We start from the raw sequence: 16481 nt of genomic DNA on the forward strand, positions 1-16481 counted from the left end.
ATTTCATTGACTTTTTCAGTCATAGGCCGACCAGAGCAAGGTGCATCATTGATATCAAAATTTTCAACTTGAACAGTCATGAATCTTACGTCACATGTACCGATGCCACAATATGTTCCTAAACAGCACCTTTTTTTAATAGCCCAAGTAACATTCTTCCTTTTTCTTGTAATAAAATTTCAAAATGTACGAAATCTCTTCTTTATTTTCACTCATGTTCTTCTTTATTTCCAACATGTTCATTTTCTGTTGAACGCTAAGTAACTCATCTTGTTAATGATGAAAATCGTGTGATTCAGCATAGCCCATGCACTAGTGCAAGGCTAATTGCATGTAGCACTGGTTTGCAACAAAACAAAATGCACTGGTCTGTAGCGCATCCTATGGAAAACAAATCTTCATACTTTTCACCTACAGAAGGTTACAAATTTGCAGCCAAGAGATTACCCCAGCAGTTAAACTTCTGTCATTGGTTTCTAGGCAATGCTGATAAGCTTAATACTAAAGAAGAATTACTCTTACTCATTAAAATATGAAATGCTGTTAAATTTCATTCGTATATTTTACATCGGGCAGAGTACTATATACAATGTGAAGGAGGAAATTTCAAACAATTGCTATAACTGAGGTTTGTTATTCTGTTACCATTTATCATATCATATATTTTATTTTTTTATTTTGTTACTACATTAAAAATAATCTTTATTAAGTATAAAATAATATGATTTAATATGATTTTAAGTATTTGAATAATATGATTTTTCCATTTTTCATCCGTTTTACTTCAATAAAAAAAAAAACATTTTTAAAAGTTTTATTTACTTTTTATTGGCTGTATTAACATTAATTTTCTCAGAATTAAATTCTCTACAAGTTTTGTTACTAAATCTTCCGCATTAATTTATCATTTAATAAAACTATTACAAATCTGAAAAAAATTTGTTTTTCGATTCCAAAATTTGTTTTTTAACAGAAGTTTTTATTTTCTATTTGATACCTTAAAACCTACTTGAGTTATAGTTCTGGGGCCTGTTTCATCAAAACCCAGCAAAAACATTGAAGATAAAACTGATGAAAATTTGTATAAGTCTTTCTTACAGTGTAAGTGCATACTAAGAAAGGATTTCTTGAAATTTAAAGTTTAAGGGGTTAAAATGGTTTAACAATGAAATTTAATTTTTTTTTTAATTTCCCAGTAATAAATGAAGAGATAAACTTAAGATTTTTTAAGTATGTTAATCTCAATCTGTGTGTGCGAGTTAAATACTCTTCAAATAAATATCTAAAAAACATTTTTGGGTTTTTGGAATTTTGATCTTTTAAGGGGTGCGCTGTTTATGGCATAGCAGCTCAGTCAACACAGCCACTACCACTTACTGTATGTGTAATGCTGCACCAGTTACTTGACTAAAAAACAGATTAATAAAAAGTTGACCACAACAGGAAAAGCAAGTAACCATACAGCGCGGGTGAAGCCACGATGGGTGTGCTAGTTAATTTATAAAAAAGAAATACTATCTTAAGCAAAGATAGTGAGCTTTTATTTTAGGGAACAGAATTAGGAACAGACTAAAATATCAAAATCTAAACAAAAAACAAATGAATGTGTAAGAAAACTTACCTCAAATACAGATCGATATTGGAAGTTACATCTTTATTATTACTATCAACAACCTCTAACTTGTTAATTACATTTAGTGGATTCTCATCATTATCGCTGGAACAATAAAATATATAATAATACAATTGTTTTCATTCTATAATTTTTATATATATATATATATATATATATATATATATATATATATATATATATATAAAACAACATGTTATGAGTGATTCTTAATCACTAGCAAAAACTACTGAAGATATACTGATGAAAATTTGTGTACAAGTTCTTATAATGTAAGTGCACACTAAGAAAGGATTTTTGAGATTCACTTTAAAATGGAAGTAAAAACTGGGTTAAAGTTAAATAACAATGAAATTTACTTATTTTTTAATTTATTTATAACAAATGAAGACATCAACTTATTTTTGGTGTATGAAATCTAGATGTGAATATCTAAAAACCAATTTCTACATTTTTCAAAATTCATTCTTGAAAGAGGTGAAAAAAGTTAAAAAAAATTTTGAACTATGATTGCAATTTTTCCTATTTCTGACTATAATAAATGAGGTATTCACTTGATGTGAGTTTGCAAATTCTCTTCATATAAATACCTAGAAAGCATTTTTGAGTTTGTTTGAATTTCAATTTTTTAAGGGGTCAAAACAGTATATGGGATGGTGTCTCAAACAACACAGCCACTGCCACTGTAACTGTATGCGCAGCACAACTAGCTATACCTGCATCCAGTTACTTGACTAAAAAGTATAAAATAAAAAAAAATAATAAGAAATGAAGTCACCTCCTAGTGATGTTTATCAGATAACACTAAGAACTGGGATAAATATATTGGTAATTTTGAGCCTGAACGTAAACTTAAATCTTATATTGGAATATGATGGACAATCTAACTAGTACAAAAAAAAACATATAGTAGTCATCAGAAAGTAGTCTTTATCTGGGTAGGCTTTATAGCTGATAAAGCGCTCATTATTAAAAATCATTAAAACACTATCTGCTGGCCACCTAAATTGGTAAAATATATATATAATTTGTGCATTTAACGTTAATTACATGAAGTTAGTGAGCGAAGCGAGCATAGGTTATGTTGAGTTAGGTTATATTGATATGGTGTGTGATATGTCATTAACACGGAATCAACATAACATAATCTAATCAAGCATAACCTACTCTCACTTTGCTTGCTAACCTCATCTGATTAATGTTAACAATAAAAATTACATACAAGTTACACGTATAGGTTATTTTATTTTTATATACGCAAACAATTGGATTTCAGTAGTGGTCCCATATAACCAACATTCTTTTTTTGTACATCTTGTAAATCCAAATTACTGTATCAGATCTTTTTTCCCAAATCAATTTTAACAATTTTTACTTTTAACAATATAATACCTTGTAGAATTAGCTACACCAGGTATCACACATGCTACCATTGCCTATCATACAAAAGTATATTCTTCCCAGTACAATAATTTTTAGCGATTGCTGGAACACGTATAATTGTTTGCAACACGAGGGCTACCAACATTTAGCGATGAACCACAAATATAATTTCATACACCTGGACATGGGAGTTCATACACAGACAATCGAGTGTATGTGGCGAGAAGTGCATTCAAACGTTCCTCAGTAGGAAATTGTAAGCACCACTTGCACAGGCATCTCGCAGAGTTCTTCTTTAAAAGAAAGTACAGGGACTACAAAACTCGAGTACATCATTTATGGTACAGTCTTGCTTCACTGTATCCTGACTATATGATGGATTTGCCAAAAACAGCTGAGAACAACGCTACTGCCATTACAGATTCTGAGGAAGAATAATGAGGTAATTTCATTCTTCCGACTTTTGAAACTTGAATTTTTATTAATTATATAACATATTTTTCAACATACTTCAATTTGAAAAAGATTAAGGTCGAGGACGTTCAGGCTCACAATAACCAATATATTTTCACCCATATAGAAAACAGGAAAGTAACCGGTTACATCAACTACTTTTAAGGTGGAGGGGCTATTTTGAACCAGCATAATTCTCAGATCAGGAAAAGTTTCAGGTCCTGTACTGACAAAATTGTTGCTCTGGAGAAATTACAATACACCAATAGATTTTAAAAATAGAACAGGTTTAATATTTATTTATCATTATTACTCCCACATACAGGAGTTTAATGAACACAAGGGGTTCGCTCCCTCTATGAATCATGAGACTGTGCCGATGGTGAGGGGGCTTGAATGCTCAGTGATACAGAGTAACTGGACCAAAGGTGCAACCATATCGGAGAGGTATCTGTTGACAGCCACACTAAGGAATGATTCCTGAAAGAGGGGAACAGCTCTTTCAATAGTTGTTAAGGGCGTAGGTCAGGGCTTAAACAGCCATTTCAACATCACTCAATCTTCTGAGTACTGTGCAGCTGAAAGCAATGGAAAACTACAGCTGCTTTTTTTCCAAGAAAATGTAACTCTCTGCATTTTCATAATACAAAGATGGAGATGCCTTCCTTGTTAAATATTCCGGAGGTAAACTGGTCCCCCATTCAAATCTCCAGTTGAGGACTACTAAGGAAGGAGTCAACAGAAAATTAAAAAATAACATTCTATGAGTCAAAGCATGGAATGTTAGAACTCTAAAAAAACTTGGTAGGTTAGAAAATTTAAAGAGGGAAATGGATAGATGAAATGTAGGTGTAGTAAGAATTGGCGAGGTTCGGTGAGAAGAGAAAAACAACTTTTGGTCAGATGATTTTAGAAAAATTAACACAGCCTCAAATACAGGGGAGGCATGAGTAGGTTTCGTAATGAACAAGAAGATAGGGAAGAAAGTAGAGTATTTCAAAATGCAAATGCATAGCGACAGAATCATTGTAATAAGGATTAAATCAAAACCTAAGCCAACAACGATTGTTAACATCTATATGTCTAGAAGTGCCCATGATGATGATAAGGTAGAGTGTGCATACAAAAAAATTGACAAAGCAATTAACACATAAAACGGGATGAAAATTTAATAATAGTTGGAGACTGGAATGCAAGCATTGGAAATAAATGCAAGGAAGAAAATATTCTGGGTAAATACGGGTTGGGCAAAAGGAATGAAAGAGGGGACCGATTTATAGAGTTTTGCACGAAGTATGATTTAGTAATTGCCAACACCCAGTTTAAGAATCAATACAGAAGAATATATACATGAAAAAAGCCAGGTGATACTGCAAGATATCAGATAGATTATATCATGGTTAAGCAAAAATTTAGAAATCAACTTGTTGACTGCAAAGCTTACCCTGGTTCAGACATTGAAGCGACTATAATTTAGTGATAATGAAATGTAGATTGGGGTTTAAAAGCCTGAAGAAAAGGTGTTAGATGAATCGGTGGAATTTAGAGAAGCTTGAGCAAGAGGAAGTAAAGAAGATTTTTGAGGAGGACATCGTAAGAGGTCTGAATAAAAAAGATAAGGTAGAAAATGTAAAAAAAGAATGGAAGAATGTTAAAAACAAAATTCTTAAATCAACAGAAACGAACTTAGGCAGAACAAAGGGAACTGGTAGAAAACCTTGGATGTCAGAGGATATATTGCAGCCGATGGAAGAATGTAAAAAATATAAGAATACTAATGATGAAGAAAGTAAATGAAACTATCGATAATTAAGAAATACTATAAACAGGAAGTGCAAACTATCGAAAGAGTCTGAATTAAAGAAAAGTGTTCAGAAGTGGAAAGAGAAATGAACATTGGTAAAATAGACAGAGCATACAGAAAAGTTAAGGAAAATTTTGTGGTACAATTTATGTACCACAATAATGTGTTAAAAAATAATAATGTGTTTAAAATCTGGTACAATGATTTAAAAAGCTGGTACAATGATTTGTAATATGAAAGAAAAGGTCGATAGGTGGGTGGAATACAATGAAGAGTTATACGGAGGAAATGAATTAAAAAATGGTGTTATAGAGGAAGTCAAAGAGGATGAAAGGGAAGAAACAATACTGAGATCAGAATTTAAGACAGCTTTAAAAGATTTGAATGGTAGAAAGACCGCTGGAATAAACTAATACCTGCAGAATTACTGCGCAGTGCAGTTGAGGAAGCGATAAAAAGATTATACAAACTGGTGTATAATATTTACAAAAAAGGAGTTCTGTCGACTCAGAAAGCAGGAGCAGATAAATGTGAAGAATACAGAACAATTAGTATAACTATTCATGAATCAAAAATCTTAACTAGAATTCTATACAAAAGTGTTAGGAAAAGACCAATTTGGTTTCAGGAAATGTAAAGGGACAAAGGAAGCAATTTTAGCGCTCAGATTAATAGTATAAGGAAGATTAAAGAAAAACAAACCAATATAATTGCATTTATAGACCTACAAAAGGCATTAGATAAGACAGGAATAAAATTTTCAGCATTTTACAAAAATTAGGGTTCAAATACAGATATAGAAGAACAATTGCTAACATTTACAAGAACCAAAGAGCAACAGCAAGAATTGTAGATCGTAAGAAAGAAGCCATAATAAAAAAGGAGTACGACAAGGATGTTCCCTATCCCCGTTTTAATCTTTACATAGAACTAGCAATTAATGAAGTTAAAGAACAATTTAGATCAGGAGTAACAGTACAAGGTGAAAAGATAAAGATGCTACGATTTGCTGATGATATAGTAATTCTAGGTAAGAGTAAAAAAGATTTAGAAGAAATAATGAACAGCGTGGATGAAGTGCTATGTAAGAACTACCGCATAAAAATAAACAAGAACAACAAAAGTAATGAAATGTAGTAGAAATAATGAAGATGGACCACTGAATGTAAAAATAGGAAGAGAAAAGATTATGGAGATAGAAGTTTGTTATTTGGAAAGTAGAATTACTAAAAACGGATGAAGCAGGAGTGACATAGAATGCCAAATAGGTCAGGCGAAACAAGCCTTCAGTCAGAAATATAATTTATTTACATCAAAAATTAATTTAATCTTCAGGAAAACATTTTTGAAAGTACATGTTTGGAGCATAGCTTTATATGGAAGTGAAACTTGGACAATCGGAGTACCTAGAAGAAAAGACTAGAAGCTTTTGAAATGTGGTGCTATAGGAGAATGTTAAAAATCAGATAAAGTGACAAATGAAGAGGTGCTGCACATCTTTTCAATTTGATTTGATGAAGAAAGAAGCAGTTGGAAAAATATAGTTAAAAGAAGAGACAGACTTATAGGTCACATATTAAGGCATCCTGAAATAGTCGCTTTAATATTGGAGGGACAGGTAAAAGGAAAAAATTGTACAGGCAGGAAACGTTTGGAATACGTAAAATAAATTGTTAGGAATATAGGATGTAGAGGGTATACCAAAATGAAATGACTAGCACTAGATAGGGAATCTTGGAGTGCTGCATCAAACCTATCAATGACTGAAGACAAAAAAAAGGGGTTCAGGGAACAAAGCTTCTAGCCAAGCATCCCCTAACTGCAATGAGAAAAGCAAGTAACCATGAACATCTGACAGTATTACTAGTATATATATATATATATATATATATACTAGTAATATATATATATATATATATATATATATATATATATATATATATATACAGAATATGCGAATACATCTATACATCTTATTTTTAACTCATTATTAGCCCTAAAAGTAGATGTTTTGAAAACTGTTTTCCACCTAATCGGTGTAATTACTATTTTATATTAATTTAAGAGAGGTTATCTCTAAAGACCATTTCATTATAAAAAAATTTATTTTAAAAACTTTATAAATATTTTTATCCCTCTTAAACTACATACCTTATACTATTTCTCTACATAATCATCACGTGAATTACCACATTTATCATAGTGATACATCAGCTTCCATATACCCTTATCGTATTCTTCTGCCACCAGTCAATTTAACCACTGATTAACAGAATTTTTTTAAGTTCATCATCAACCGTGAATTGCTTACCACTCAAAATTTCTATCAATTTACCAAACAAATAGTAATCAGAAGGAACTAAGTTCAGACTATATGGTGGGTGATCATAAATTTCCTATCCAAATGTTTTCAATAAATCACATGTCGAATCCACAACATGTGGATGTGCATTATTGTGAAGCAGGATGACGTCAGTCAGCCCGCTCATGTCGCCAATTTTGAATGCTGCACCGTAACTTCTGCATTTATAATCATTCCATGTGGCAAAACCAATCCCAAAAACTGTGGCCATCAACTTTCATCCAAATGGGTGTCTGTGGCGTGACCTTTATTGGTCTAGTTGCTCTGATTGAGGATGACGCCATTCATTTGACTGTCATTTTCTCTCTGGCATGTAATATGAAATCCATGTTTCATCACCGATAACAACTGAATTAAGGAACTCATCACCTTTTTCAGTGTAGCACATCAAAAATTCCAAAGCAGATCCCATTTGAATTTTTTGTGATGTTCCAATAAGATGTGTGGCACCCAACATGCACAAACCTTTCTGAATCCTAAATGGTCATGAACAATGCAACCTATAACAGGTCTTAAAATTCAGGAAAAAGAAGTGCCAGTTAGGAAATTGAAAAGCAACAATCTTTTCTGATTTCATCGTCGACGCATTTCAACAAGTCCTCTGTGATATCAAGGGCCTCCCCGAACATTCTTCATTATGAACATTAATTCTGTTATTTCTAAACTTTTCACACCATTTTCAGATGTTTCTTTCATTCATTACATTATTACCGTACACAGCAACCAACTGCCTATGAATTTCAGCCAGCTTAACTTTTTGATGGTTTAAAAAACATTTGACTCCACATATTCCACAGTTAGTGGCAACATTGATTCCTTTTATAATGTAATAACTAACATGTAAGATACTATAACACAACAACTTACAAACAACAATGCAGTGTGTACACTACTAGCATGGCCAAAAATATCACACGTTCACTAACCTTAACGAGAGGAATTTTCCAGCAGTCTACATTAGAGATATCCTAAATATAAAAAAAAAAAAATTAACATGCAGAAATTTTGCCAGTTTCCAATTTTAGCGAATTTTGTTCAAAATTTTATTTTAGGAAATAGAATTAAAAACAAAGAAAAACTATTAAATATTAAAAAAATGTATACATAAAAAACTTACTTCATATTCAGATCAATATTGGAAGTTACAGCTGTATTATCAACATAAGCAACGTCTGATTTGTTAACTACATTTAGCAAACTATCACCATTATCACTGAAACAACTATTCTCATTAGAATTTTCTGGATCATCTTCAAACTCTTCTTGTGTACAAGACACTTCATCATCACTATCAGCCTTTTCATTTTGATCTTCGATATAACAAACACTACTTCTGTCGATAGTACTACTAGCATCTAATCTGTTATCAAGAAGTACACTGCTGCCTAAAAATTTCTCCTTCTCATTAATTACATTTTCTGATATTTTTAAAACACTAGTACCTCTATCAGGACTGCATTCATCGATAACCGAATTTGATTGACTTGGTACATCACCAGTGACTACTTTTTCTAATACAGCACTAATTTTAGAAACACTAAAACTATTACGTTCATCACTTTCAGTATCGCATTGAGATTTATTACTTAAATCATCACTTGTAACAATCACATTATCATCAATCAAACAATCTTCCAAATTTGTTTCCACATCTTTAACATCCAAAGTTCCCTTGTTAAATTCATCACAATTTGATATGAATGTGCCTTTACCTAAAAGGAAATTCTAATTTAAACACACATACTCCACTAAAGTCAAAGTTCTGTAACTCTAAAGATCGTAACTTAAATATTTATTTTAAATAAAGAATTTTTGCTCATAAAATAACATGGCTATTCAAAAATTGAATATCTGAATTCTAAACAACAAATCGAAATACTTGTTCCAATAGCAACATAGCACCACTAAAAATTCAATGGTCACAAATGATTTATAATTTGATTACATTCCCATCTCCTATTTTTTTCTATTCAGTGCCAATAAACAATACCAATGAAACAAGTGTGTTTGCATGATGGATAAATCTATTCAAAAAGTTCATGATAAACATTCACAGAATTTCTAAATTTTTAAATGAATTTAAAAAAATAAACGCACAACTGACAACTCTTTATTCAATCAATCGAGGTCAAACTAAAACAGCATATGATTTCATGAAAATTATTTCACAAGGCAATAAACAGCCTTACTCCACAGACTACACAAAGGCCTTACTTGAAGCAGTTCAAATGGAATGTTTTTTACAAACACCTACTCAGCCCAATCTTGAAGCAAATGGCCAAAATTTCTTCACAAAAAAAATTGTGCTATGCTACCTAACCAGTTTTTTAAAACAATTTGAACTGTTTGACAAAGGTCTACGAAAGTTGATACTGCAGGACAATAAGTGCATGAATATGGATGGCGTCTCAATGAAGAAATATAGATAAGTAAATAATTAATATAACAAAATATTATTACTTTATTGTTTTACAAACCAAACAACAGAAGTTCATTTCAAAATTGCCCTCTTTTTTAGACTAGTATTCTGTTCAGAAAATACACTGACCAAAGTTTGAAGTTCTATACTGAAAAATACATCTGAAAAAATGTAATAAAAATATTTTAATGAGTATATAATTTTAATGTTTATTCTGCATCTTCAAAAAAGTAGATTTTTTGATTTTTCTAACAATTTTCAGATGTGTAGTAAGAATGAAAATAGAAAAGGTAGATAATTTTTTATATCTTTTGTACATCACACATAACTATTAAGTGCATAAAAAGAAAACTCTGAGTAGATGTTTTTATATTCTGAATATCTACATGACCTATAACTGAAAGTTCATCACTTTCTTTATAATCTGAAACAAAAATATGCTTTGAAACATTCATATTTTGTCATACTTTTTGTAAATTTAGGTTAAAAATATCCGAACAATGAATCGGAGAGAAAAAGTTCTAGAAGTAATATTAAACTCTGCGTTAATAGTAATACTGACCCTTAGAGCTTGAGTAACCCGTGAACTAATGTAGAATGCATGTAATTTTATAAAATTCTATTTCACAATTAATTTATTAAAGGATTACATTATAAAATACTATTACTACAACAAAAGCAGTGCTGGATATTCAGAAAAATACATATCTAGGTCAACTAAATTTTTAGAAACTACACATTTAGAAGAGAAAAAAAAATTTGGCGGGAGAGCATTACTATTTTAAACACATCAAACATTTTTCTGCTAAATTTTGGTTTGAAATGAATTTTGGTCATTCTTCTGAAATGAATTTATTTTCTATTGACTATATTTCAATCAATTTTCTCAGAATTGAAGTTTCTACAAATTTTGCTAGAACTGTTTATATCTTTATTGGCAATTTAACAAAGTTAATTTATGGTGTTGAGGCAGTACTGCTGCTCTCTGGTGTGATATTGACATTAGTAGTTTAACAGTTAGTACACAACACGCATCCATACAATGCGGCCGAGTCATCAATCTTGTACATTTAATCTTACTTTTATAGTATCATTAAGTGTATCAAATAATAAATATTAATTCAAACCAACCAACACTTCATTTACAGTTTACTTAATACAACCTACATAGGGATACGTAAAACTACATTTTTCAAATTCCATTTTCTAGATTTTAAACTATTTTCTTCAGAAACTAAGTATGCACACTGTTCTGGTACCTGATTTATTCAATTTTTCAGGTAAAAAATATATAAACCCGATAAAGTTTCCTCATCCATTTGGTCCAAAGCATTTTAATATAGGCCTCGTTTTGAACTTTCAATTTTAATCGGGGCAGAGCAAAATATTTGAGTAGCTGTAACACAAAGAAATAAAGTATTTCTGAATATATATATATATATTCAGAAATAAAGTATTTCTGAATATATATATATATATATATATATATATATATATATACAAAAAGTTTTGCTAATATTCCAAATCAGCACCCAAATATTAATAATCCATCCCTATATAATAATCATTCAGTTATACTAGTCATTACTAACAGTACCATTAACTGTATATATTTCTATATTGCCTTTTATTAATTTATTGGTAAATTTTTATTCATTATACACAAGAAATGAATTGTTTTATCCGAGACGTAAATCTTGACCCAAAAAATGTTATATTAATTAAGATCATTATGAACAAGTTTTAATAGGTATATAAATGCCATTTAAGATTTATAAAATTACACAAAAAAAGCCAATTCAGAATTTCAATTTCGAAATATAATATAAATGTTTTATAAATTCTTCTGACATTAAAAAACTGGAAACAGCACATTTTACCAATTTCATTTTCACAACAACAATTTAATATTAATTTACATTTGATTATTAGTTAATGAGAATTAATAAACTTTACTCATTCTAGCCGTCATTAATTCCAACTACTCCCAATTATTAATTGTTATACGCCAATTACAGTGTGTAGGAGCTCGGAGAGTCTCTTGGGTCTCCAGCGTTTCTGGAGAATCATGAGTAATTTCACAGAGCAAAAAAATGACTGCATGAGAACCAACAAACCATTATACCAAGCGGGTAAATCCATTTCCGGTAATCAGAAAAATTCATGTTGCAACATGCTCATTTATGCTTGGTTGCATCATTTAGTTTTGCAGACTGGTCAGTCTGACATTAGTAAACAGTGACCTGTTCACATCTTTACTGAGTGTCTCAAATTTCATCCTATGTTTGGAAGTGTTTATTAAATAAATAAGTTTTACTTAATAATATTATATTTGAAAATTTTAAAATCAGAAAAATTTTTACATTATATTCAAGTAATTTCACATAAAACAATGGAAGGAAAATGTTGTGTAGGAATTTATGTGAATGAAGAGTGTCCTAAAACAGTGTATGGTACAGTAACAAAAGAACTCATTAAAATTTGTGAATTTAGTGATGAAAACCAACAACTTACATTTTTACGAGTTAATTTGTATGTCACTAATGTTTGTAATTATCATGGAAAAAAGTTTTGTCAAAATTCAGTCACCTTATGGGCAGTTAGGTTGTGGCCCTTTGAGAACTCACAAAAAACAGTTAAGAAAAACTTAGGACAAATAACATTATAGCAAGCTCTTAAAGAACACATTTTTCCCAATTTTAATTTTGTTCCTGAAAGTTTCTTTCTGTTAACCATTTCAAAAGTATTTTTTTCTCAGCAGAATGAAGAACTATATGAATGCGAAGAGCAAGAATAATACATTATCCCACACCACAATATTAAACAATTGGATGCTGCTTGTAGCATTTTGGTTGTATCAACTCCATCAAAATTGAAATAATTAAGCAAGGCACAAAGGCCATCCGCATTAAAATTAAAAATAAATAAGGTATCTATAAAATTAAAAAAGAATCTTGAATTGTGCTTTGACTCAAAAGTTTCTGAAAATGAATATCCAGCTCAATCTTCTTCGCATGAATATGATGATCTTATTTTAAAACTAAATGAAAAAAGTGTTCTTGCTTCTAAAGAAGGTAAAATCATCAGTTTACTTCCCCAATCTTGGACCAGATCTAAAATAATATCACTATAGCTTTAGTTCAGTGTGTCTGAGGATTTGGTTAGACTTACTACAGAATTATTTAATGAGCAAGACATTCTACGGAAGTTAGAAAGAAATATAAATCAGGAATTAATAATGACACAATTAAAAAAGTTGTGTTATTTTATGAAGATGACAATATTAGCAGGCAGTGACCTGGTAAAACGGATTATGTTACCAAAAGCAAAGCGCCTTGTTCTGATAAACTTAAATCAATTGTATGTCTCCTTTAAAAGTGAAAACCCTGTGGAAAAAACTGTAAGATCAAAGTTCTGAAAACTCCGTCTAGAATGGTGTATCTTGGCTGGTGCATCCAGGACTCATACAGTTTGTGTCTGCCACCACCAACAGAACATCAAACTCATGATTGATGGTCCCAAACTTAATGTTGAATATAAGGATTTAGTAGACATCTTTGTTTGTGACAAGGATAACTACAGCTGTATGATGAATGTGTGCACCAAATGTCCAGGTAAGCAGACAGTGTTTGACATGGTCAACTTTTCTGAAGAGTAGTAACAGCTGATAGGGCTGATGATTACTGTTCACACCAAAGATGAGTTTTGAATCATTGGTGGAAAAGCTGAAAACTCACCATTTTGTATCAAAATCTAAAGCTAAGTTTTTCATAAAGAAGCAATCAGAATTAGGTGAAGAAGAATGTTTGATGTTGGGAAACTTTGCAGAAAATTTTTCATTTTTTGTTCAAAATGAGATACAAAGCTTCCATTGGGTCAACAGCCAAGCCATAGTTCACCCTTTTGTGTTTTATTTTAAGGGAAATAATGTATTACAATACAAAAGTGTCTGTATTTTAAGTGATTACTTGAAGCACGATACAGCAACATTGTATAGCTTTCAAAACGTTTAACATACCATATCAGGAAAATACATCAGATCATTAAAAAAACTCATCTATTTTACTGATGGCGTTTCAAGTCAGTATAAAAATAAAAAGAATTTCGCTTATTTTTTGAAGTTACAAAAAAAATTTGACCTTGAAGCTGAATGGCACTTCTTTGGATCATCCCATGAGAAAAACACCTGTGATGATGTGGGAGGGACAACAAAACAAGAGGTGCAAAGACAAGCCTGCAAAGGCCATTAAAAAATCAGATACTAAACGTTGATGAAATGTATTCATTTTGTAATCACAAGTTGAAAAACTTCAAGTATTTTTTGATTAAATCAGATGAGATAGCTAAGATTTGAGGAACTCTAAAAACCTTTTTGACTGCTGCTAGAGTTGTTGGTACTAGAAGCTAACACAAATATGTTCCTCTGTCAGAAGGCATAGTAAGATGTTACTTTACTTCAGACTCCAAGAACTATGAAGGCCATCCTGTGTCAAGTATTGTACCACTTTCACTTAAGGAAAAAAGACTCTATTGCCTGTGTATCACGATCAGCGGTGGGTAGGAGAAGTGGTAGATATTAACCTTGAAAATGACGATGGGCAGGTTCATTTTTTCCACCCAGCTGGATGATGTACATCATTCCAAAGGTCTCAACAAGACAAAGAGACATTGGTACCAATATACAAAGTGCTGATAAAATTGACGTCACTTGAACCAACTACAGTGACGAGTCATTCTCACACAATTTCAGGAGAATTGTCAGAAGAGATATCACAGCTGTTGGTTAACCACACTAAATAATAATAAACTTTTATTGCTATAAAAACAGGCTATTTCATTGAAGAAAAATTAAAATTTTGCTACAATTTATTTTTTCTTTGATAATATTTACAAAAATAAACCAATATAAAAATAAAAATGAATTCTTGAAAAAAGATGTAGGCTACTCATTGAAATCTCAGTTTGGGTAAGTTTTACAAGCATTTTTGAATCAAAATTGTATTATGTTACTGGTATTAGTTAAATTATCATTAAATTACGACCATCATTAATAATTTAAAAAAAAATAATTTTAAAAATATTGAAAATGTTAACTTCAACAACATAGGAGTTAAATATAAAAATATAAAGTGCAAAGACAAGAAACCCCCTTGGAGCACTTGACTTGATAACCAGTCAAAGTGGTTATCACTTTTAACAGGTTTTTCATGATTTTTGAGAAGTTGTAACTTTTTTATTAGTACAATACCCAAGAAACTTTTTTATTTGCCATAAACATCTACAAAAACACTACAAGTTGTGGAAATTTGAGATTTTCATCACCAGCCCCATCAGTTATTTGAAGCCATATTCAGATTTTTTTTAAAATTAGTTTTCAAAAATTCATAAAAATTTAGGGGTAAGCATATCATCATTAATATTATTTATGGTAAAACTAATAACATATACCTACTCATAAAAAAATAATTCAAACTGTGTAGCCATCACTGTCTCTTAAAAAAATTACCGAAAGTGAAATTTCACCATTTTTCATGTTCAACTTTATTAATAATTTTCTAATAAAATGAAGAGTTAGGTATGTGAACCATTGGACCAACCTTTTACCTTGAGAAAATATAAATAAATTGCATTTTGTTTTATCCTTCTAGGACAAGTAGTTTTTTAGTTATGATCTTTTCCATAAATCCTTACAATCACAAAAATAGGTGTGCACACCGTAACAAAAATGGCTGCTACAGGTAAACTGCTTAAATAAAAAATTTTAAAAGAAATAGTTCTAAGGTCCTGAAAAATAGAGAAACAAGAAGGTGCTTCAATTTTTCTTTGAATTGTTCAACCAACCAACCAGCTTGTTTTTTGGGACAATTCGAACGGATTAACCAAAGCATGTAAATTCAGTTTTATGATGAACAGATGACTGTAATCCACTTTTCTTCTCCATTTTTATTTTTTAATTAAGATAAAGCAAACAAAACGTTTTACAAGCACTGTCTGACATATAGGTATCGAAAACAATTTATCTTATGTCAAAATCTACCCTATAATCGAGCAATTCTGAAGGAGGAAAACACAACAAAAAATGAAATATAATATATTTTGAAAAATTACCATCACCTTTCTGCAGTTCAGCATTATTTTCAATGATATTTTCAACACTAACTTCAGTTATTTTACAGTCATCATCAACTTCATGAGGTAATATTTCTGTAATACTTATATCAAAAGGATCTCTCACATTTACATCAGCTTTATCATTATCATCCTCATCATCTACAATTAAAACCGTATTATTTATACGATCAGTATTTTCCAGAAAACAATCTGCACCATTTGAACCACTTGGCACCTACAACAATAGTAAAACCTAATATGAAATACTAAAAATCAACATAACACAAATCAGCAAAAGAAGGATAAGCCGATTAGA

At 30.8% G+C, this 16481-nt stretch overlaps 1 protein-coding gene across 3 annotated transcripts in view; it reads right to left on the reverse strand.

The window, feature by feature from the left end:
- Positions 1–16481, reverse strand: part of LOC142330513 (uncharacterized) — a 36228-nt gene that overhangs the window by 7095 nt on the left and 12652 nt on the right. For 2 of the 3 annotated variants that reach the window (XM_075375834.1, XM_075375833.1), the window contains exons 3-5: positions 16163–16400; positions 8753–9347; positions 1622–1717 (exon numbers count right to left, since the gene is read on the reverse strand). In XM_075375834.1, coding sequence (XP_075231949.1) covers positions 1622–1717; positions 8753–9347; positions 16163–16400 — 929 coding nt within the window. The remainder of the gene's footprint in view (positions 1–1621; positions 1718–8752; positions 9348–16162; positions 16401–16481) is intronic. The other variant, XM_075375835.1, reaches the window with a different exon arrangement.

This window comes from Lycorma delicatula, chromosome 9 (genome assembly GCF_047948215.1).
Source record: "Lycorma delicatula isolate Av1 chromosome 9, ASM4794821v1, whole genome shotgun sequence".
NCBI classification, from domain to species: domain Eukaryota; kingdom Metazoa; phylum Arthropoda; class Insecta; order Hemiptera; family Fulgoridae; genus Lycorma; species Lycorma delicatula.